The sequence below is a fragment of the Ochotona princeps genome, chromosome 13 (assembly GCF_030435755.1).
Source record: "Ochotona princeps isolate mOchPri1 chromosome 13, mOchPri1.hap1, whole genome shotgun sequence".
Lineage (NCBI taxonomy): Eukaryota > Metazoa > Chordata > Mammalia > Lagomorpha > Ochotonidae > Ochotona > Ochotona princeps.
This window is the reverse complement of record NC_080844.1, coordinates 46,717,599-46,739,025: the sequence shown is the minus strand read 5'-3', so window position 1 is coordinate 46,739,025 and position 21,427 is coordinate 46,717,599. Positions and strand designations below refer to the sequence as shown.

The 21,427-nt window shown below is 40.2% G+C and overlaps 2 protein-coding genes across 9 annotated transcripts in view; both read right to left on the bottom strand.

Moving 5' to 3' along the window:
* BTRC (beta-transducin repeat containing E3 ubiquitin protein ligase) overlaps positions 1 to 21,427 on the bottom strand; it is a 155,659-nt gene that overhangs the window by 24,748 nt on the left and 109,484 nt on the right. For all 8 annotated transcript variants that reach the window (XM_058672086.1, XM_058672087.1, XM_058672088.1 and 5 more), the window contains 2 exons: positions 4,649 to 4,880; positions 1,419 to 1,605 (listed from right to left, as the gene is read on the bottom strand). In XM_058672086.1, coding sequence (XP_058528069.1) covers positions 1,419 to 1,605; positions 4,649 to 4,880 — 419 coding nt within the window. The remainder of the gene's footprint in view (positions 1 to 1,418; positions 1,606 to 4,648; positions 4,881 to 21,427) is intronic.
* On the bottom strand, positions 14,554 to 14,922 carry LOC101526636 (large ribosomal subunit protein P2-like). The gene has a single exon (XM_036495715.2). The coding sequence runs from the start codon at positions 14,911 to 14,913 to the stop codon at positions 14,554 to 14,556; it is 360 nt and encodes a 119-aa protein (XP_036351608.2). The 5' UTR covers positions 14,914 to 14,922.

The window sequence follows — 21,427 nt, the reverse complement described above, 5'->3', positions numbered from 1 at the left end:
TAGGATCCCAGTGTATGCAAGGTGTGGACTTTAGCTACTAGGCTACTATGCCAGGCCCAATATTCTTTATAGCTATTTTTTACAGAAATGATTAATTTATTTAAAAGTTACAGAGAGGGACACACACAAACATACACATACAGACACAGAGTAAGAGAGAAATTTGTCGTTTGTTGGCTCACTCCCCAGATGGCTACAATGGCCAGGGCTGAGCTGGGCTAAAGACAGAAGCCAGGAGCTTCCTCTGGGGTCTCTCTGTAGGTGACTGGGGCCCAAGCACTACTTCCTCCAGGCCATTAATGGGGAGTTGGATTAGAAGTGGAGCAGCTGCGACATAAATTGACACCATATGGGATGCCGGTGTTATGAGCAATGGTTTTACCTGCTATACTACAGCACCAGCCCCTTTTTATACAATTATTACATAGTCAAAAACTGGTATTTATCCCCTTAATTGAATTTGAAAGAAAAAGTTAAAAATCTTAATGGCTAGAGCAATGGGAATCTCTGAAGCACCTGGTATACATTCAGAGGTCATTACATTTATCAGGTGTTAATGAATTCCAATGACAAAAAAGGAGATGCTAACTAGATTTTGTGAAAATTCTAATGAAAATGGACCCATATTAAGTGTTGATCTTTGAAAAATATTCTCCATTCTTAAGTTATGAATCTGTTTATGATCCTAGTTAAACAACTTAAAAATCACTGAAATCTCTTAGGCTGCAAACTATGAGGCTACTTCTAAAGTTTCTGGATAATGGAATTAAAGGTAAGTCTATTTTGATGCAAAGTTTTTTTTTTAGATCCATGCAAATGAGAAAGCAAGAAAATCTAGAGAAAACCTAAATCTTAAGAAATAACAAATGACATTAAATTTCAGTTTTCATTCTTCCTGACAGCAAGAGTTATTATTTTACTTGTACATAAAATAAGACTTACAATATAATTACAAAAGTAAAAACAAAACAAAAAAGAGGAATGGCTAAAGGCATGAAATGTTTTGAAAAACAAAAATAATCATTTGTCTTAGATTATTTTAAACAAAAACTCGATGTGATGGTTTTCATGAAGTTCAAAGTAATTTGTTTGTCTTATAACTAACCCACCAGCCCTTTTACAAGACACTAATTTCTATCCAGAGAAGAGAATGGTTTAAACAGGATGTTCTATTATTAAACAGTTTTCTAATATTTTTTTTTGCTTAACAATAACAGCACAATATGATGTTGTTTTAGGAATGACTGGTCAGAAGAAAAACTGCTAAGTGCATGAACAAATGTCTCCTTCTATATTTTTGGCTACAAATCAGTAAAATTAAGTGGTAACGAGTGGCATTCACTGTCTCCAACCATCTTCCAGTGACATAATGGCTGGCCTGAGAGCTCTGTGATTGTTAAGCAAGGTACAAGGCTCACCAGCCTCTTCGTTCTGCCAGGCCTCTCCACAGTGAATCTGTCCGGACCATTCTCTCGATGAGTTTCTTCCACAACATGCCATCAGATGTCACTCGGTACCACTCCTTGCACACAAGTTCAGCAGCACATAATGATTTGGCATCCAGGTATGACAGAATATTCTCAGCAATATGATCCAAACCCCGAGCTTTTGGTGGTGGGAGGAGGGAAAAAAAAAGCAAAAAAACAAAAAACGGGATGGTGATTTTTTTACAAAAGGTTCTTTAAAACAGAATAGCATTTGTTCTGTTACAAAGGCATATCATTGTCCCTAGTGTAGTCCAGTTGCCTTTTCAAACAGAGGCTTGGGTAAAATGAGTGTCAATAATTTTTCCATAAGGTTACAGAAATGAACAGTATTTTCCATCTTCCTTTAGATAAGGAAGTTAGAGTTAACAACCAGCAAACCCCCCAAGACATTAAAAATAAAAAGGATTCCAGAAAACAATTCACATCTATCTATATGGATTTCAACACTAGGGGATGTTCCATGGATGGCATTTCAAACTCTGTGATTCAGACCCCCCCCCCCCAAATCTCTATATTAGGTCCATTTCTCATTCTGTTTCTATTACTGCTGCAGTTCCAAAGCTATTCAGTCAAAGAAATACCCTTTAAATGTACTGGGAGAGCAGCACTAAGTCAGAATGTGCTGGGTTATAGAATTTGGGGAATGCAGAAAGGAAGAGAAGAAGGAATTACAGATTGATGTAGGAATATCCCAAGAGCAAGGACACGGAGGAATGCTTAAGTTCAAGGATGAGTTTAATTTCAGATGCTTTAAAAAAACACAAAAAACAAAAAACTGAGTATGAGAATAGCTGCTGCCATAAACCTAAATGATGACAGCTGACCAAAAATGGAGAAGAAAAAAAAGCTAGACTATCAGCAAGTTGGCAAGAATTTTAGAGGGCATTTCGTACGGATATGAAGAAGAAGACAGTTAAGATAAGATCTTGGGCTGTCTAAATCTGATGGTCACCCAACTCTGCATTGTAGTCACAGTGGAAAAGATCCTACAAGATAGAAGGATAGCACCAAGAAATCTTTGCACTGCTGTTTTAAATTCACAAAAGAGACAAAAACATTCAAGATTATTTCTCTTTACAGATTATGTGTCAGTTTTTCTAAGGGCTTTTGAGAAGAATTCCATTACACCCTAGGTATAGTTGACACAAATGGTTAAACAAATAACACGTCATTCTGTGCCTTTTCCCAAATCATACACACACTTGGACGTGATCAGCAACAATCCAAATATGTTTAAACATTTTTCTAATTGTAAGACTGTATAGATATCAGTCACAGTTTTTAACAGACTTGGGATCAAGACATTAAATAGATGTTGTTCAGCTGGCATCACATGTTCATATTTAAGCACAAGCATATGGAGGCATCCATCACCTACTTTGTATTAAAGAACATAATGATAAGCCAACTGCAGATATAGTACTTAATACTTCATGTAAAATACAGTGATGGTACAATTCCTGAATTTGTATACCTAAAGTTTCTACACCATCACGGGTTGCCAAACCGCATGCCGGTGTTTTTAATGGTTGACATCAAATTGTCCCTGATCATTTACTATGTACCTGTAAGTCTTTGGAAGTAATTTCACCTAACACTGTAAACAAAACCATTACATTAATGGATTAGAGGCATTTCTGAAGCAGATAGTTTACTAAATGTAGCCAGATGGTGTAGGTTTATAAGTTCAAATGTCTGTAAAGCATGAGACTGATGATTTAAAACGTCACTGAGTAGACAGCAGATATGCTGTAGAGATTGGTATTGAACAAACAATACGCAGGTCTCATCACCTCCTGTGCAATCGTAGTGCTGTAAGCTTGAGAAAGTAGCATTTCTCAGCGCGTGGGGAAAAGGCAGCAATGAGGTACACTCACACTATTTGCCTGTGGCTCCAACAAAAGCCAACACAAAAGAGGGGGTTAAAATCGATTTAACAAAAGACACAGGTAAAATTCAGTTTTAAGAAGTTATTTTCAAGATATAAATAGGATAAGCGTGCATTTTCCTACAGTAGCTTTTCTCCCAAATGCTGGTAACTTTGGAGTGTTCTAGAATATCAGTAAGCATTAGAAAAATCACAGCATTCTCCAAAAAAGTATTTAGGTATCATTTACATAAAGCCTTCTAAGTACACACATGAACATATCATGAAATTAGGGAACATGTTATAACCAGGTAACACCTCAGCAAAGTTTTACTTAGTCCCATGTGAGAGTAAAAACAAAGAACAGAGGGTATGATACTAAAAAAAAAAAAAAAAAAAAAAAAAAAAAGAAGCAAGAAAAGAAAAAGAAAGGGAAAGGAAGAGTCTTTGCGAGCTAAATTTTAAAATCTCTACCAAGAAGGATGCAATTTGTTAATCTAAGGCAAAAAACAAACAAAAAAACCCAAAAGGACTTTTTTGTTGTTATTTAAAAAAATATTTATTTTTATTCTAAAGTTAGATTTACAGAAAGAAAGATCTTCCATCCCTGGTTCACTTCCCAAGTGAACCAGAACCACAAAGGACCACAGTTGGGATGATCTGAAGCCAGGAGCCAGATCAAACAAGATCTCCTACATGGGTGCAGGGTCCCAAGGTTTTGGGTCATTCTCTGTTGTTTTCCCAGGCCAGCAGCAAGGAGCTGGAAGAGGAGTGGAGCAGCCAGGATATGAGATGGTACACATATGGGATTCTGGCGCATGCAAGGCGAGGACTTTAGCCACTAGGCTACCACGCCGGGCTTCCAAAAGGATTTTTTAAAGAGAAATGTATGGATGGACACTCAGCCTACCAATTAAGATGCCTATGTCCCATATAAAATGCCTGGATTCAAGTTCTAGTTCAGGTACTAACTGGAGTTCCTGATAATGCAGACCCTGGGAGCAATTATGATCACACAAGAAGTTGGCTTCTTGCCATCCATGTTTGAGATCTGGGTTGAGTTCCTGCCTCTTAGTGTTGGCCTGGCAAAGTCTCCACAGTCGTGGACATTTGAGGAGTGAAACAGTGGACGGGAGCTCTGTCCTTCTGCCTCCAAAGAAATAAAAAATGGCCTTCACAAATAATAGAAATGTACAGCCAAAGATCCAGTTCCGTTACCATGAAACATGCTTACAAATATACATAAACAAATGTATACAAACACATATGCACAGAAAAACAACTACACACTTACCTGGTAAAGCAGTTATAAAATCTCTTTGCAACATAGGTTTAAGATACGAGTTTATGTGCCCATGTTGGTAGTGACACATTTGGGATATAAGATGTTCCACAAATTCCACTTGATCGGACTCTGACCACTGCTCAAAATACTTTACACAAAGTTCCTTTTCCTTCTCATAGCTTGCTGAGAGTTTCCGCTGCTTGGGTACAATCATACTGGAAGTGCCATTGGCAAGTTTTGTCTGTGGAAAGTGGAGATGAAAAGAAACATGTTAAGTACAGACAAAGAGAAAAATAATAATTATCTCGTGTGGCATTAATGGGGCCTTGAACTGGTGTTCATCTGGGATGCCAGTATTTCAGGCAGTGTTTTAATGTGCTACACCAGAACACTGGACCCTATGTCTACCTGACAATGCCCACTTGTACTCCGTTAGTAATTAGATATTTGCGAAAAGCAATTATAGAAATATCATAGTATGTAGGTCAGGCAGGTATACAGCCAGAAGACTAAAGTTCACAGGAAGACATTCTTGCTATCTGGAGATATACGGAAGAGAACTGAAAACACACTGTTAATCCTAGCAAGCAAAAAGCTAGTCTACCTCTTATATACTTCAGCAGCTGGACATTTAGACAGTTGCTTTCAAACTCCTTTCCATGCAAAGGTCAATGAATATTTTCAGACATTGAATACTTTCATTTGACTACTTTCAATGAATATTTTCAGTGTACTGAATACACTGTGATACTTCAGGAGACACAAAACTTAAGTAACGCTGATCTACTTTTTATCCTCCCCAAATCTTGTCTCTGTATTCCTTAAATTACATGCTATAACATCATTTTTATTAATTGGATCAGCAACTGGAAGCAATGTCCTTCTCACTGCCTGTGAAAATTATTTTTTAAGATTTATTTACTTATTATTGCGAAGTCAGATTTATAGAGAGGAGAGACAGAAAGAGCTTCCATCCACTGGTTCTCTTCCCAAGTGGCTGCAACAGCCGAAGCCAGGAACTAGGTGATTCTTCCAGGTCTCCTACATGGGTGCAGGGTTCCAAGGCTTTGGGCTATATTCTACTGCTTTTTTAGGCCACAAGCAGGGAAATGGAAGGGAAGTGGAGCAGCCAGGATACAAATTAGTTCCTATATGGGATTCTGGCGCAAGCAAGGCAAGGACTTGTGTACGTAGAACCAGGCCCGAAAAATAAATTTTTGAAAAATATAAACACAATATAAACAATGCCACGAAGAACAAAAAGGGTAGGAGGGAAAAAAAAGTGTATGTTTCTGTGGTGGACAAATTCACAGCCCCTGCTGAATACATATGTTCTTTCACTTAATCAAACACACATAATGTAGGCACTGCTGTGATTAAAAAAGAACCCAAAGCAGCTTAAGCTAGGGAGATTACTCAGGTGAATCAACCTAATCACAGCAGGCTTTTAAAGGTGTTTTCTCCCACTGCTTGCAGAGAGGAATAGGGCTAACAGCAAGCAATGTGCTCTGTCTGGAGGGGCTGGGCAGCTCCTGGCCCCTAGGCAGTACAGGAAAATGGCTCTCAGCCCTGCACTGACAAAATGCCCAACCCCAGAGCCCCTGGCTGATTCTAGGCCTTGGTATCAAGAGCAGAAGAGCAGTCACACAATCCCTGACGTCTGAGCTACAGACCTAGAATATAATCATATAATATGACCATGTGGGTCTAAGTGGTCATGAGCTGGCATTTGAATTGGATACAAAGACAGGAGAGACTTCAGCATCGCTACACGGGGGGAGGAACAGTTTAGACAACAGGAGTTGTGAGGACAAAGGTCCAGGGTGCCAGTCTGTCTGGTAAACCCATGAAACAGAGCGCCTGCTGGGGCTGGAATCAGGGAGCAAAGAAAATTAAGTCTGGAGAAGTAGACCAGGCCACATCATCCCAGTGGTGGCAGCTCATTTCACAGATTGCCCCCAAGCAAAAAGTCCTGATGCTTATTTGTCTGTGAAGGGGTGGAAGTTAGGCCCTATCCTTTTAATCCAGGCTTTTACCTACAGAATGTGGAAGTCACATTAAGGGATTCTAAGACTAGGCAGCTTCTGTTTATTTCCTCCTACAGCCCTGAGACATGATGGAAAACATTCAGGTTACCTTACTGGAAAGAGGCAGAGAGGTCTGAAGGATAAGAAGCTTTGTGGGTAGAAGGGTTGGGAAAGCAGAGGGGAAGCTTGAGTGATGCAGTCTGATGTCTTTTAAAAGGACCACTGCTGTACAGAGAACAGATGATAGGGCTCACAGATGGAAACAAGGAGGCCAACTGAAATATGTTCCCATGGTCTATAAAAGATGACAGTCTTCTGGACTTCAGGGGTAGCTACAGAGGTGGTGGGAAACAACCGACATCAGTGGATAAACTGAAGGCAGATCCAACTGAATTTCCTGATATGAGTGGAAAAAACAGAGCGGAGGGAGAACTATAACCAAGTCTGAAGCTGGCAGAATATTCAGAAACCAAGAGGAACTTGTTCTTAGAGTATAACCACAAATGGGTACAACTGGGTACTTTTTTTCTGTTAAATTTTTATTTTGAATTTTATGGTACAATTTTGTAGGGACTGAGATTCCCCCACCCCAACAGATTTTCTCCTTATTGCTACAATAGTATAGTACTTCATAGGGAGTCATGATTCCATCAGTTTGTTATTTAAGTGTGGCCCGACACTGCTGATACAATGTCAGACAGTCTAGCGTCCAACTGTCTACACATTTCCAACAGTTTCCTTGGGAGTCCATCTTTGATTTGGGACAGGGATGCCTATGCACTGTATTCCCACATCTGGATATGGTAGTCTCTATTACTCCATCACTATACATTCCCATAAATGAGAAGCCATGAAATAAGGTCAACAACCGGTATGAATGAGAACAACAACAACCAGGTACTTCTGAAAGTGATCTGATGGATCTTGGGCATATTTACCTGGCCCTAATTTGGTTAATTCTTGCCTATATGTCCTGAAAGTGCCACAAAACTGTATCAAACCTGGAAAATCCATTTCTGCTAATTAAGGCACAGGCTTGCTACAGTATCTAAATATCAAATCCAATCTGTATTTTTTTTTAAACACAAATGGTTTCCAATACACAGCTGAATGTATACTCTTCAAGAATGGTGTTAGGCCATTTGTCTTGACATAGAAAGAGCTGACACCTGTAAACAGTAAGTCCTGGTATGCAGCGCTGGAGGTTTCCTGGAATAAATGCCACTGTTGTCTGTGATAGCGATTAAAAATTATTAATAAGAACCTTGTTGGACACAGGCCTCAGGGGACACCAGGATGCTTTTTGTGTAGGTTATTTGTTTGCATCTCAGAAAACAAAAACTCATGAAATGTGGAGTGAGATTTTAGAGTTAACAAATAGGTGGGCTTGCAAGCTTGACCAAATGCCACTTCTCAGCCCTGCAAGGAAAACCTCTCTCTCCACCATCTTTCATGTGTTTGCTGTTTGGCTTTTAAAAGGTGGAAACAGACTCAGGTCCCCCCAGAGTACTGTCTTCTGGATATAGATCAGCAGGCTAAGTACCAGAGAAGAACGCTTAGCACCTTAATGAGGGGATTCCATTTGTACTTTACATAGTCTAGATGTTGGTTTATGCTCATAAGGCTGTCACCCTTTGATCAGTGACTGTCTAGTATCAGACCAAACAAGCTTGGTTATCCTACTGGAAGAGCTAAGGGTCAGTCAAAACTCTCTGGTGGCATTCACAGAATAAGAGACGTTTGGCTTTTAGAAGTGAAGTCTAAACTGTGATTTCACATATTTGATATTCAAGGTGGTATTACATTTTAGTCACCACTCCTCCAGAATACCTCCTCTGAGTGTCTATGTGATAGCCACTATGGCTTCCAATGAATTACTCTTAGCCCGTACTTCATATTGTATTATTTTCAAAGCCTTGAAGTAAAAAGAGTTGATTTCAAATTTACCTCAATTTACCAAGTGACAAGCAATTGATAACTTTATATTTCTGAAACATCTATAAGATGGGGATATTAATAGACTATTTCATTGGAATTTTTTAATTGGAATTCATAAGGTTCAAATAAAAATATGCCATGAAAAAAGCATGCTTCATATACTACCATGTATACTGTGAGTACCCAATAAATCAACACACTTAATGAACTTATGACACTATTGGAGTTGTACGTTTCTCCTTTTGGAAAACATACTCTTCCTTACTACATAATCCATGTTTCACTTTAATTATCAATGAATATCCATCAAAGTGAACTTTGTGAACGCATCAGTCTGTGGAGGAGCTCACATGCCTCCTCTGTGTTCCTCTGAGGGTAACCAGCTTCCCTAAGAGTAATCACTACAACCTATTTCACTTTAAAACTGTATTTTTGAGGTAGAAAAGAAGAGGAAAAAAAAGAGTGTGTATGTATGCATGAACATTCCAGAGGTATGATCAGATCTGCTTGCTTACATCTGGAGAGTGAACCCAGGAAATGCAGCCATCACCGCAGCCTCCCAGGGAGTGCCCCGGCAGGGAGCTGAGGTCAGGAGCTGGAGCTTGGATTCAAACCCAGGCACTCTGATAGGACTGGTAAACTCAACATTTGCTCTTCTTGTTTCTTTCTTTTTTTTTTTCCTTTTTTAAGGTTTGGTTTTAAAAATCATCTGCCTATAAAACTCACAGTAGCAGTAAAGAACACAAAATACTTGAGAATAAATGACAAGATATGTGTAATACCTGCAAAATTTAAAATATTGCTAAGGGATATTTCAGAAAAATTTAGATGAACACTGTTGAGTTGTTCATTCTTTTTAAATATATTTACAGAGTTAGCACAACTAAGTCAAAATCCTGGAGGTGACAATACCAAATTTCAGGATATGCAATACTAATTAAGACTGTTGTGGGCCCGGCAGCGTGGCCTAGCAGCTAAAGTCCTTGCCTTGAAAGCCCCGGGATCCCATATGGGCGCCGGTTCTAATCCCGGCAGCTCCACTTCCCATCCAGCTCCCTGCTTGTGACCTGGGAAAGCAGTTGAGGACGGCCCAATGCATTGGGACACTGCACCCGCGTGGGAGACCCGGAAGAGCTTCCTGGTTCCCGGCTTCGGATTGGCGTGCATCGGTCCGTTGCGGCTCACTTGGGGAGTGAATCATCGGATGGAAGATCTTCCTCTCTGTCTCTCCTCCTCTGTGTATATCTGGCTGTAATAAAATGAATAAATCTTAAAAAAAAAAAAAAAAGACTGTTGTGACTTGCTATAAGAAATAAGTGCAGATCTGTGGAACAAAATATAGAGTCCAGAAACATCCTCACATCTGACTAATTTTTGAGAAAGGAGATGATGGGGAAATGAAGGTCATCTCAACAACTCATGTTGAAACAACTGGATATCTACAGAGAAAAAAATGGATCTTGTTCCCTATCTCAAACCACATATAAATATGAACCTAAGTGTGTCCTGCACTAATACAACCAAAACTTCCAGAAGAAAGCAAATAAAATTTTGGAGGCCTTGGATTGGCAAATATTTTATAAGTATGGCACAAAAGGATATTACCATTTTTTGATAAAAGGAAAAAAGTTGATGACTTTTTGGCAAGAATGAAGCACAACTGGGTCTATTTTACATTGTTGGCAGTAATGTTTAATGGTACAACCAGTTTTGGAAAACAGGTTGATAATTTTATGGTAATATTAAATGTAATCTTACCATGACCTAGCAATTCCATTCTAGGTATTTACCTACCTAAAATGAAATATAGTGCCACACAAAACCTTGTACATCAATATTCATGACTCCTTTATTCATAACAATCCTAAATTACAGAAGCCTAAATGCGCACAAGAGACGAACTGTGATATATAAATACAACAAAATAGTAGGTAGAAATAAAAGATGAACAACACATATATGAAATGACAGAATGAATCTCAAAAACATGATGAAAAAAAGAAGCCAGGCAAAAAAGACTACATATTGTATGGTTGTACTTATAAGAAACTTAAGGAACAAAGAATTTAATTTTTAATTATAAAAATAAAAATAAGGCAATGGTTACCTGGAGCTAGGTATGGGGATGGGTATGATTGGGAAACGGCACAAGGAACCTTTTGGTATAATAAAAAAACCCCTTCTTGATTATTGTAAGTGTATTCAATTATCAAAATCCATTTTATGTAAATTATATCTTAATAACATTGACTTTAAAAAGCTTCTAAGGATAGAAGAGTATTCATAAAGAGAAATGGCACTGTTCTTCTGATTTCAATTGTAGCAAAGATGTTAAATTTGTAGGAACCTGATAAAAGCCTTTGTTTTCAAGCCTGTTCCCTGTACTATCCTCTCATACAGATTCTTTTGTAAATGTAGCAAAATTTCAATTTAAGAACCTCTGAAAATCCACAAGGGTACAGTGAAGAGGTTCAATATTAAAAAAACAAAAGGGCTGTATATTAGAGCTTATGGGAGACAGGGTAATGGTTACTGGTGTTAGTAGCATTGATTTGACTTTCCCAGCAAAAGCCTGATGACTCAAACACTACTGCTCAAATGTCTAAGAAAGCTGACAAACAGCCTCAGTTAAATGGTAACACTAACTTTCTGCCACCACTGCACATCTCTTCTGCCTTTCTGTTTACAGTAAACTGCTGTCTCCAAAAGCAGAAAGAAGCTGCCAGGTGACAAGCACACAAAATGTTAAGTATTTAAAGGACCATCCCCAAGCTTAGTCCTAGGAGCTAACATTATTATTACCTCCAAATTTATCACGGATTTCTCAAAAGCTGCAGCCTAGGTCAGGAGAGAAAAACAGACCCTTGCAGACACTGACTGACCCAACCACCACCACTATGCTATTAAGTGTGCCAACCTGCTAGCTGTAGTATACCTCAGCGGGAAAATACAGCAATGCTAGTGAAATCTGATGTATAAAAATGACAGGTGCTTCTGGTTGGCCGTCTCCTAAGAACACTGATTTTGAGGAAAAGCTCTGGCATAGTAAACTGAAGTAAAAAGGGAAGTGATCATTAAGATGGTGAATTAAATTAAGAATAAAACAGACAAAGGAGACTAGGAGGGACAGAACAATTCTGACTAAGCCTGTAACTTTAGACTTCTCAAGCAACCAACAACAACAATCAAAAATCTCAAAATCTTATTTCTTTGAAAGACAGTTACACAGAGAGAAGAAACAGAGATCATCCATCCACTGGTTCAATTCCCTATAGGCCAGGAGTACGTTGGCCATCTTCCGTTGCTTTTCCAAGTACATTTGCAGGAAGGTAAATCAGAAATGGAGCAGCCTGAATTGATGCCAGTGGCATAATAACCTGTTGTGCCACAGCACCAGGCCCTCCTTGAGACTTTGTCAAGTACTTCATCTGTGCCTTAGAACATTTACACTGGGCCTGACACCATAGCCTAGTAGCTAAAATCCTCAGTTTGCACGTGCCAGGATCCCATATGGGCACCAGTTCTTCCCATCCAGCTCCCTGCTTGTGAGCCTGGGAAAGTAGCCGAGAAAGACCCAGAGCCTTGAGACTCTGTACCGCCTGGGAGACCTGGAAGGAACTTCTGACTCTTGGCTTTGGATCGGCTCAGCTCTGGTTGTTGTAGCCATTTGGGGAATGAACCAGCAGATGGAAGATCTTTCTTTCTATCTCTCTTCCTCTCTGTAAAATAAGGATTGTTTCATGGGGCTTGCAGTGCCAGGATCCCATATAGGCGCTGGTTCAAGTCCAAGTTGCTGTACTTCCAGGTCCCTGCTAGAGTGCTTGGAAAAGCATGGGAGATGATCTAGGTGCCTGGTACCCAGCACTTATATGTCAGACTCTGAAAAAGCTCCCAGCTCCTGGCTCGGGCCTGGTCCAGCTCTGGTTGTTGTGGCCATCTGTGAAGTGATCCAGTGGACAAGATCTCCCTCTCTCTCCTCTTTCTGTAACTCTGTGTTTCAAATGAATCTTTTTCGCTTTTTACAAGAAGGATTGTTAACTACTAGCAGTCAAATTTTGGGTTCTTCAACTTTGTAACTTTCAGGGAGCAAGATATATCCCATTATCTTTATTGGGTTAAAATGGAGAGTTGGAGATCAAATGAAAAAAAAAAGTGGTTGCATGCATTGAATAGGACATATATTTTAGCAGAAGCAATTCTTACATTCTTCAGTGAAACATTACATAAATATTTTAACAGCCCTTACTAAATATGATTACATATTAGGTGAACTCATAAATACGTCAGATCTGATTAGTGAATGTGAAAGACAGGAAGGGACAGATCTGTCAGCAGAAGGAAAGTTAACATGAATCTGACCAATTTCTAATAACTAACAAGGAAAAGATTGCAATCTTGCCAATTATTTTAAATAAAACTAGAAAATGAACTCACCAAGTCACAGTGTACATGATTATTTTTTTCTCCTGTTTACTAACTTTAGGCAAAGCCATAGAAGAACGTACCAAAATAAAAATAAAGACATTTTTATGATTTCCTGATTTTCTTTTTTATAGAGGGACAGGATAGTTGACAATTTTTAGATTTCAAACTTCTATTTGTTTTAGTGGGCCTCCCTCCTGCAACTTTATAGCTTTCAGGGTGATAGGCTCTTTTGTTCTGAACGAAGAAACTCACACAGCAGTTTAATTTACTGCTGCATTATTACAGCTACTAACAACACATACCTCCAAGGCTGGTAAACCCACTGATGTAGACAGTGCCACCTTAAAAGGATTTTTGGATAGGTCCTGGTGATGAGGTGGCAGCGGGGTGGGGGTAGGGGGGAAGAGGACATAATGTTTAATTATAAGAAATGATTGAAACAGGCACAGGCATACCCCGGGTGCCTCTGCACTGCAGCAGGCTCTAAACTTGTTATCGTTAATGGTTTAAATTTCACTGTGCTAATCATTTCAGGACACAAGCCTTTCTTGATAATCTAATGAATTATTCCAACATCCTTCAGCAGAAAAAAAATCCTCCATGACAGCACTAATTACAAGACGTTTTCCCAGTGCTTATGTAAAATATGACAGAGCAGCAGCTCAGGGAATTGCAGAAAACTGCTTCTAATTTCCACTGAGAAACTGACAAACACCTCTCTTTCATCTCTCCCAGCTCTCAAGTAAGATTTAACTTTCTCATTTAGTTAATTACCGAGTGAGGATCATCATTTCCCCGGATCGGAGCGGCACAGAGCCTTTATCGTGTTAACTTGTGAACTTGATCGATGGCTGCTGCTAAAACTTAATAACTTCACCCCCTGGCAAATTGTAAGATAAATATAATAGGAGAAACTCTGACAGTAAAAACCTGCCAGAAATGAGTGCTGTGTTTATGTTTCTTTGCAGGCAGCAAAAAAAACAACCGACAGCTTATTACTGGGTGCGTGTTACTTATATTTAAAAGACTCCAGGCAGTTAACTTTCTATATACTGCTAAAACTTCACTCACAAGATGGCAAAAGGGGGGGGAAGCACTAGTGACGTACAGGAAGGGAAGTAAAAGGACAACATACAAATCATGCAAAATCTTTCAAAGTATCCTATTTACCATAAATATCCAACCAACATACATAGGACTAGAATCCTTTATTTTAAATATTAATTCTAAACTTCAAAGACATTTATGAAATATAACTTGGAGCAAAGCAAGAGAAATTTTGCTAATTCAAATTTGTTCACTGACTACATAGGTCTGTGCCTGAAGAATTCAATTAAGTGAAGAATTCCTAGATCTCTTTTCAAATCCCCCTGCAGCTAGAAAGTCATTCACCAACTATGTCACTTAACTCTTTGTGAAACAATGTGTACACTAAAGATAGGAAATCAGTGACCTAGTCTAGAATTCATCATTTAGTTTTCTTTTTTTTTAAACATAAAAGGCTTTATTGGGGGGACGCAGGATCTAGTCAAACAGGCCGAACCCCATGCCGAACCCCATGTCGTCGTCTGATTCCTCCGACTCTCCCTTTTTTTCCTCCTTTTTCTCTTCCATTGCTGCAGGGGCTGCACTAGCAGCTGGGGCCGCTGATCCCGGGGCAGCAGACACAGCCACAGTCCCACCAGCGGGCACACTGGCCAGCTTGCCGATGCCCTGGGCGATTACATCCTCGATGTTCTTGCCACTGAGCTCACTGATGACCTTGTTGAGCCTCTCGTTGTCTGCCTTGATGCCCACACTGTCTAGGATCTTCCTGATGTTCTTGGCGCTGGGCGACGCGTTGCCCCCAAGGGCGGCCAGCAGGCAGGAGGCAACACAGCTCATGTCGGCAGCCACCCTCCCTCAGTTCCTCGTGCGTCCTCGGAGCCGTCCACGGCAGAAAACCCCATCGTTTAGTTTTACATTCATTTTACACTCCTACTTGTTACTGACCAAAAAGTGGTCCAACGCTCCAGCTGTTGCAGCCATTTGGGGGAGTGAACCAGCGGATAAAAGATTTTTCTGGCTTCCCTTCTTTCCTTAAATCTGATCTGCCTTTCCAAGGAAAACAAATCAATTCATTTTTTTAAGTAGCCCATTTCCTTTGGTCAAATCTGGCTGAGCTTGGAATTTTTTTTTAAAGATTTATTTATTTTTATTGCAAAGTCAGATATACAGAGATGAGGAGAGACAGAGAGGAAGATCTTACCTCCGATGATTCACTCCCCAAGCAACCACATTGGCCAGTACTGCGCCGATCCGAAGCCAGGAACCTAGAACTTCCTCCAGGTTTCCCACATGGGTGCAGGGTCCCAACGCTTTGGGCCGGCAGCTTTCCCAGGCTATAGGCAAGGAGCTGGATGGGAAGCGGGGCTGCCAGGATTAGAACTCACGCCTGTGTGGGATCCCAGCGCACTCAATGCGAGGACCTTAGCCGCTAGGCCACCACGCCGGGTCCTAAGCTTGGAATTTTAATGTTATCACAGCCTTGTATAAGCAGCAGAACCAAGGATGACAGAGAAGGGACAGCTACAGCAGAAGCACTTGCTCACTATCACCTGATCCCTTCCACCCCACTGCCTGGTAACAGGGCTGAGAACTAATTTGTATATAAACTGCCAAGTCTACCAGATGATCCTAGAAAATAATATACAAACTAATTTTGGGGGAAGATAAGAGAAACACAGGTAAGATGTTAAAGGACTTAGGAAGCTAAGCCTCATCGGTGGCTGTACTCAGCACCCATCACATTCTCTGCGGGTGGCAATGAAAGCTTCATGCTGCAGTCCAAAGGGCCACTGTTATAGAAGTTGAAAGGATTTGAAAAGGTACACATTCAAACAAATTCATTTTTACTAGAGGATAAAATATTTGCTTTTTCTTTTTTATTACACTGAGATCTATAGGGGGGTCAAGCAAAGAAAGAATAGTATTTTTAAAACATATTGATACCAGACACATTTTAGAAAATATGAAAAAAAAAAAGAACAGAAAAACTGCCCATGACTTGCATTATCAACAACATTCGCACTGTGGGTATACGCACATAGGTATGTATATATATTTCTGGCCTTTAAAGTACCTGATGTATGTGAGGAGGAAAGGGTGTTTCTATACCATCTAGGAGAATCTCAGCAATATCAAACTAATAGGACAGGAAAAATTAATCTCCCTTGCTGAATATCTAGAAGCCATGATCTTGGAAGACAGAGACTCACACAAGTCATGGCCATTGCAGAAAGGATAGGAAGAGGAAAAGGAAGAAGGAAGGGGGAAAAAGCAAAGGACCAAGAAGGAGAGGAGCTGGGACAGGAAGGAAGAAGGGGAGGACAGGCTCGGCCTGGAGAGAGGGGGGAGTGAAGCGGCAAGTGAAAGGGGATAAGGGAGAGGAGAGGGGAAAGGAGGGGAAGGGAGTGAGCCGGTACACTGGGGAAGGGGAGAGATGAAACGGGGCTAAGCGGGAAGCTTAGAAAGGAAGGAATATAACCCAAAGCATCTAAGAGGAGTAATGCGCTTGTTGGACAAAGGTCTGCTCCCACACAGTAAACAATAAACATCAAAAGGGAGAGGAGATGAAAAACTATTTTTTTTAAGCCATGACCTAATGTTTCTAGCAGAGTAAAAATGTTTAATTGCCTGGAATCGGGTTGTTTTTTCTGAATAACTTCCTCTGAAGTCAGCGTAGTTGAATGATATTAATATTACCAACACAAAATTTCTGTTAAACTAAAAGTCTTCATCCCAGCTTCCCCCCATCCTCCCTTTGTTTATCACAAGAAAGCTAAGCTTTACCATAAATAACAGGAAATGATGGAGGCACTGCTTGCCAGAGGAAAACAAAGAGACACAATTAAGACACAATTAAAAGGTATCCAGAAAAAATATAGTCACTTTAAAAAAATTAAAACAAAACAAAGCAAAACAAAACCTGTCCCTCTCTTCTTTGTCTAATCCTTAAAATTTTATGTTTTATGACCACATTTCAATGACTTGGTAAAACTTGTTCCTGAAGAAAGCTTTAGGTAAAACCTGGATTAGGAAAATACAAGTTTTAGAGGATAGGAACTCAAGAAGCCAACTCAGCTTTCTAGAAGAAATTCAACTCTTCCCAAATGCTTGTTAATGCATGTTAAATGCAGCAAGAAATAATCCTATGAGGCAGCAACACAGGCCTCTCTTAGCTGCAGTGAATGAAGTAAATGACTTGTAACTTCTGGAAGTCTTGGTTATCTGCAGGTAAAACTTTAATAACCCTTGGAACATCAAGGGACTAAAGACATTTCTCTCTGGAATACTTTGGTAATTGTTTTCTTAATTTATCCAGGAAAAGCTTAGTGTGCATGCAGCATCTGTGTGTTTTTTTTTTAACTGAGGCGATCAAAATAACTTTTTGAGATTCAGATAAATTAGAAGAATTCAGACTAAACTTCACAAAGTAGATGTTACATAAACAGTGCAGCTTGTCTAAAATGAAATTATGATCCTTTTTTAAATGACAATGAATGGGGCCCAGCACAATAGTGTAGTGGTTCAAGTCCTCGCCTTGAATGTGCCAGGATCCCATATGGGTGCCAGTTCTAATTCTGGCAGCCCTGCTTCCCATCCAGCTCCCTGCTTGTGGCCTGGGAAAGCAGTCAAGGAATGCCCCTAGTCTTGGGACCCTGCACTTGTGTGGGAGACCCGGAAGAGCTCCTGACTCCTGGCTTTGGATCGGCTCAGCTCCAGCCATTGTGGTCGCTTGGGGAGTGAACCATCGGACAGAAGACCTTCCTCTCTGTCTCTCCTCCTCTCTGTATATCTGACTTTCCAAAAAAAATAAATAAATCTTACAAAAAAAAAAGAAGCAACCTGCTCGGAAATCCATTTTGAAAAAAAAAAAAATGACAATGAATGAAACTCCAAGCCAATGAATAAAGTAAATGTAAAATGCCAAGACTGCTTTGATAGATGCAGAAATGCTCTTTTAGAGCACAACATCACACACACGAGACGGAGATCTTTCATCCATTGGTTCAGTCCCCAGACGGCCACAACAGCCAGAGCCTTGCCAGTCCAAAGCCAGGAGCTTCCTCCTCCAGTGCCTCCCACCTGTGTGCAGGTGCCCAAGGACTTGGGTTCTACTCCACTGCCTTCCTAGGTTATTAGCATGGAGCTGGATCACAAGTGGAATAGATTATTTAGGCCAGTAGAGGACAGAGTGCTTCATCAGAGGATGGAAACCAGAACAAGCTGGACTACTCTCCTGGCCAAGCTTTGCAACATGTTCCTTGACCTGGGGATGCGTTAAGGTGAACTTGGTCAGCCAACAGACCTTGGAAAGATTTTCTCAAACCTGGTGCAATGAGGATTAGAATTATAAAACCACTTAAGTAACACCCTTGGAACTCTCTTCCCCACATTGGGGCTCAAAAGCATCATCAAATGCACACCCAGCCCTGGGTGCTGATGTAGTTTGAGAAAAAAGAGTGGCACCCTCCACTTAAATCCTTGCAGACACAGGAGAGAGAGATTGAAACGCTTGTCCCTCATCTTCCTGCATGCCTTAATTCTCCCCAACTTAATCAGAGGCTCACACGTGCATACATTCCTCTCAACTATGTAAATAATATTAAAAATAAAGTAAAATAAATTTAAAAAAACAAGGGGAGCAGCCAGGACACAAACTGTCACCAATGAGATGCTGGCACCACAGGTAGCCCACTACTACACCATGGCGCCAGCTTCAGAGAAATACACTTCTATAACCCAAAGGGGTTATGTGAACACTAAGACCGCAGTGTCATCCTGAAGAAATGTCTTTCTGAAAAATCAGAATAAAGTAAAATATAACCATCATGATTCGGCACTGATTGTATCTCATATCTACCATTTGCTCAAACGGTCAAATTACTTAAGTTCTCTGTACCTCAAATTCTTCACCTATAAATTGGTGATATTCATGGTATGTATCTGGAAGGATCAGTATTAAGAAAATAAGAAGGGCCCGGCAGCGTGGCCTAGCAGCTAAAGTCCTTGCCTTGAAAGCCCCGGGATCCCATATGGGCGCTGGTTCTAATCCTGGCAGCTCCACTTCCCATCCAGCTGCCTGCTTGTGGCCTGGGAAAGCAGTCGAGGATGGCCCAAAGCTTTGGGACCCTGCACCCGCGTGGGAGACCTGGAAGAGGTTCCTGGTTCCCGGCTTCGGATTGGCGTGCACCAGCCCGTTGCGGCTCACTTGGGGAGTGAATCATTGGATGGAAGCTCTTCCTCTCTGTCTCTCCTCCTCTCTGTATATCTGGCTTTCCAATAATAAATATTTTTTTAAAAAAAGAAAAAGAAAATAAGAAAACACACATAAAAGCATTTAAAAGAGTACCTTGGACATAAAGGCATAAGCGCATAAAGTGTTACTACAATTCAATCTAGACAGGTTTGTAACCTTGGATAGCTGAAAATTATAATTGGCATAACATGTTATTATTAAATACAATCCTCTTCACTATTTTCTTCAATCTCAAACTCAAGACAATTACACTGCTTTCAAGCTTTAGAGCTATTAACAACTCCATAATCTATAACATATTGAGGGAAGAACATTAAAGATATTATCAGAATGGTAATAAGACTAAAAGATAGTAGTTCAATTTTTAAAATTCTAGTATCTTACAAGGATACCACTCTATCATGAAATTTTTCTAGGTGTCAAACTTTTTCTAGTTACTATTTTGATTTACTATTTAAAAATACTTAAATTTAATTTAAATACATTAAAAGTTTAATTAAAATACATTAAATTTAATGCTTTGGAAAAAAAATTTTCATGAAAGTTTTGTAATAATTGCTACACATGCCTTTTTCCTTTTTTAAGGCTTATTTTATTTTTATTGTTAAGTCAGATATACAGAGAGGAGGAGAGACAGAGAGGAAGATCTTCCTTTGATTCACTCCCCAAGCGACCACAACGGCTGGAGCTGCACCAATCCGAAGCTAGGAGCCAGGAGCTTCTTCAGGGTCTCCCACACGGGTGCAGGGTCCCAAGGCCCTGGGCCGTCCTCGACTGCTTTCCCAGGCCACAAGCAGGGACTGGATGGGAAGTGGAGCTGCCGGGATTAGAACCGGCGCCCATATGGGATCCTAGTGTGCAAGCCAAGGACTTTAGTCACTAAGCTGCCTTGCTGGGCCCCACATACATGTCTTCATACAATCCCACAGCAAAAGTGAAACAGCAGGATAAAACAGATTTAGGCCTAGGTGTATGATGAATTAGCTATATGTCCTTGGCAAGTTTGTGCTGGCAGGGGCCTCACTTGTTTTTTTTTTTTTTTTTTTTTTTTTTAAAGATTTATTTTATTTTTATTATAAAGTCAGATATACTGAGAGGAGGAGAGATAGAGAGGAAGTGGAGCTGCTGGGATTAGAACCAGCGGCCATATGGGATCAAGGCGAGGACCTTAGCCACTAGGCCACACCGCCAAGCCCAGGGGCCTCACTTGTAAAACGAGGGGGTGGCTGGGATCACCTGATGACCAGGCTGGCTCTTAGGTTTTTAATCTATAATCTAGTTCAACACTAAATTTAAAAAATAATTTTTAAAAAGAGGCTTTTTGAAAAAAATTTATTTTTGATATTGTTTATATAGCATACCCACAAGGACCACTGATCAGGGTGGAGATGGTCAAGGTAAGGGAGAAAGTACATGGGTCCTTGATTTTGATTTTAGTAGTTCCAAAATGCTGTTGGTTTTGTTCCAGTTTTTAAAACTTTTTATTTACCTAGCTATCCATTTATTTATTTGAAAGTGGAGCTATAGAGAGAAGGGGATAAAGGGAAAGGTCTTCCATCCACTGTTCATTCCCTAGATGGCTGCTATTCCTGGTTCCTAACACTGGCTTTGGCGTGGCTCAGACCTGGCTACTGTGGCAATTTTAGGAGTGATCTGGCAGATGGTATTTCAATCTCTGTCTCCTCTTTTCTGTCTGCCTTTTATTTAAGTAAGATTTATTCAATTCCATATACATGGGTATATAATTTATGAAAAAGAAAATAATAAAGGCCAGGTGAGACAACCTAGTGGCTAAAGTCCTCGCCTTGCATGCGCTGGGATCCCATATGGGCGCCGATTCATATCCCGGATGCTCCACTTCCCTTCCAGCTCCCTGATGGTAGCCAGGGAAAACAGTAGAAAATGGCCCAAAACCTTGGGACCCTGTACCTGCGTGGGAGACCGGGAAGAAGCTCCTGGCTCTTGGGGAGTGAACCAGAGGATGGAAAATCTTTGTCTCTTCTTCTTTCTGTAATACTGCCTTTCCAATAAAAATAATAAAATTTGAGAAGTATTTAATGAAATTCCGTATAAAACAGGAAGTGAGGGGTTGGAACT

What these genes read in the sequence shown, in the direction of transcription:
- LOC101526636 (XM_036495715.2), bottom strand. Translation starts at nt 14,913, where the DNA reads ATGAGCTGTGTTGCCTCCTGCCTGCTGGCCGCCCTTGGGGGCAACGCG.